The sequence below is a fragment of the Zingiber officinale genome, chromosome 11B, assembly GCF_018446385.1.
Source record: "Zingiber officinale cultivar Zhangliang chromosome 11B, Zo_v1.1, whole genome shotgun sequence".
Lineage (NCBI taxonomy): Eukaryota > Viridiplantae > Streptophyta > Magnoliopsida > Zingiberales > Zingiberaceae > Zingiber > Zingiber officinale.
In genome coordinates this window covers 55,338,757-55,341,854 of record NC_056007.1, presented here as the reverse complement: position 1 = coordinate 55,341,854, position 3,098 = coordinate 55,338,757, and the positions used below count along the sequence as shown (strand labels likewise).

General features: G+C 35.8%; 1 protein-coding gene across 1 annotated transcript; it reads right to left on the bottom strand.

Moving 5' to 3' along the window:
* Nucleotides 1-372: 372 nt before the first annotated feature.
* On the bottom strand, nt 373-880 carry LOC122033930 (mannose-specific lectin-like). The gene is made up of 2 exons (XM_042593078.1): nt 611-880; nt 373-552 (listed from the first exon to the last, which is right to left on the bottom strand). Exons 1-2 carry the CDS (start codon nt 878-880, stop codon nt 373-375), a joined length of 450 nt encoding a protein of 149 aa, XP_042449012.1.
* Nucleotides 881-3,098: the final 2,218 nt, after the last annotated feature.

Below are 3,098 nucleotides of genomic sequence, written 5' to 3'. Positions count from 1 at the left end.
GTGAATACGCTTTGTATTTTATTTTCTGTTGTTAATCAATTGCTGATAAATACTTTTATATATAATTTTCTATAATATTTAATCCTGTCATTGATGAGCTTTTAATGTCGGAAATTGCCCCAGTGTAGTGTTCCAGTTTCACGCGGTGACAGAAAACAAGATAATTAAGGTGATCGATCAACTCACATTACTTAACACTAGGCACAACATACAAACGAGGGAGGCTACCACACACGTAAATAATTATTTATACCTAGCCTCTCGTTCAGGCATGGGTGCTGGAGGCTATCACACACGTAGATAATTATTTATGCCTCGTCTCTCATTCATTTTATTTAAAAGTGATCCATGCATGGTTCGTGGTGAAGCCAACTAATTATTAGTCGCCATGGCGATCTTTCTGTTCGCGGGTTCATCCGCCGCCGGCACGACCACCTCCGTCATGATGCTAGTATCGTTGTGGTCCCTTTTGGCGACCACAAACCCTTCGGAATTGGCGGTGTAGGTGTTGGTGGCCCACTTGGAGTCGTACAAGACGACGTTGCGGTTGCGCTGCAGGACAAAGAGGTAGGGGCCCCCCACGGGACCAGGTGTCGCTCGACCAAATAACATGGGCCTTGTCGTAGCGGATGACGACGTTGCCGTCGGTCTGCACGTGAGCGTAGCAGCTGGTGCCTTTGCCGCCGGTATTAGTGGACCACACGGTCTGGTCGTTGTCGTTCAGCACCAGGGTGCAGTCGTCGGACATCATGGTGAATTTAAAGTTCCCTTCTGTGAGGGATTCGCCGGTCTTCAGCGATTCGCCTTCATAGAGAATGTTTTTGGCCATGGAGGAAGGCAGGAAGAGGAGGATAGCAAAGAGCATAACAAGGGCAGCCATGACTAAGCTACGGATATATATCACTCGCTTCAGTCAAGTAATTGCTTGTTCAGAGTATCATGCAAGACCCATCTATTTATAGATGCGGAGAAGGTAAATTTATGGGATTTCAAACTCAAAAACAATGTTAATTAATGGGAAAAAAACAGTATCAAGAAACATTGCATACAAAGTCACAATCATCGGATCTAAGCATTTAATATATATATATATATATATATATATATATCACTGGTTAAATAATTATCAGAATTATTTTCCTTTAATTTATTTATTAAAATTGCTTCATTTGAAATTACTAAAAAATAGTCTCCGTCACTATAATATAATAAAGTTAGTTAGTCTTATTTACCAATATATTCTGTGTTAATCAGTCTGATCTTATGAAATTTTTTCATAAATTATCATAATAAATTAAAAAACACTCGTCACTGCAATAAAATTCATATGAAGTGGTTGTGCCGGCGATAAACAAAGTAAATAACGTATCATTGATTTGTAGAGTAGGACAAACTAGCCAGACAAATGCCTCTTCACTTTATAAGGTTCGCTACAATTGTAATGCGAAAATATTATAAAATAATATTTTCATTATATGGCCACTATTTATATGGTCATTTCATTGTTTAGTTAAGCACGAATTAAATGTGGTGCATAGAAAAAAAAAAGCCTATTGAGTATACTCCTGTGGAGTATTATCTTAAAACATAGTGTTCATTGGAATATTATTGCTTAAAATATTGAGTCACGTACTTATAATATTAACCTAATTATTGAAGCACGCACTTAAAATATTAAGCTAATTTGCACGGAAGGTTTATCCTTCCAACTGATGCCAACTCATCCACATTATTTGTTTGGCAATAAGTCTTAATCATGCTTAAATTTTCAAATATTTTTCCGATTTTATTGCAACAAAGTTGTACAATCTACAATATATTTTTCTGATCAGTCCAAATGGGACTAACATATTTCTAACCGTTCACATCGATACCACATATAAAAAAGTTATTAACAAAAGACAACAAATTTTATTGAAAATTGATGATTGTGATTTATGTAGTATTGTATTGGAGACAAGTTGAAGTGTCTACTTTTGAACTGTTTGCATAGTAAATACATACGAGAGCGTATCGACCATAAAATGAAAATCAATCGTGCTATAATGACACAAAAAAATTGTTGGGACCAGTACAAGCCAAAGGGGGTGAATAACTCTTTTCACGTCGATTAGATTGCACAGTAAAAACTTGAAGTGAATCGCGATAACATAAACACAATATCAAAATTTAATTGATTCATAGCATCCTAAGGCTGCTATATCCAAGACCTAATCCTAGCGTACTATCACCGCTAATATGTTCTCCTTCCACTAAAAAAGTAGATATTTAGGGAAGAATTTTTGGGACAAAAAAATTCGTCACAAATTTGTTATAAATTTCACGACGAAAACAAAATTCATAGCCAATTAGCTACGAAATTAGCAATGAAAATAAATTATTGTAAAATAGCAATAAATAAATTTTTATCACATAATTCGTTGCTAATTAGTGTTAAAATATAAAATTTGTTGTCATATTTACAAAATTTGTGATAAAAAAAAAATCGTCTCAGAAGTTTGCACCAATCCAGCACATTTTGTGACAAATTGGCAACGAAACAAGTTTCAACATAAATTGGTAATAGTGACGCAATAGCAAACTCGAAGGAACCACGAGTCCATAAGGCGAGTAAACATATAGAGCGCAAGTACCACTTGATACGAGACATTGTAAAGCGAGGAGAAGTTGTTGTCGCCAAGATTGCGTTAGCAGATAACCTGACAGATCCTGGACCGGCGAAAGCTTTTGATCGACATGTTGAAGGAATGAGAATCAGATGTATGGCAGCGTTTATGACAGCATAGTCTTTTAGTAAAAGTGGGAGATTGTTAGAATGTACACTAAAAGCCTAGCTCTTTGTAAATATTATTTTAAAATAAAGAATCACATTGGTCATATGTCTACATTTATATGCTAAGTGTAGTTGTTCAATTAATTTATATTGTAGATAACATGGTGTGTGGTGTCACACACAGAAGATCATGATATCAGTTCCTTATAAGTTATAAATAGTAGCTCACGACTAACATGGATAGGAACAAACTATTGGAATAGTCGTAATGTAATTTGGTAATTTGATCAACAGCTGCGGCTGCCTCTCGTGCTGATTCCTTCCC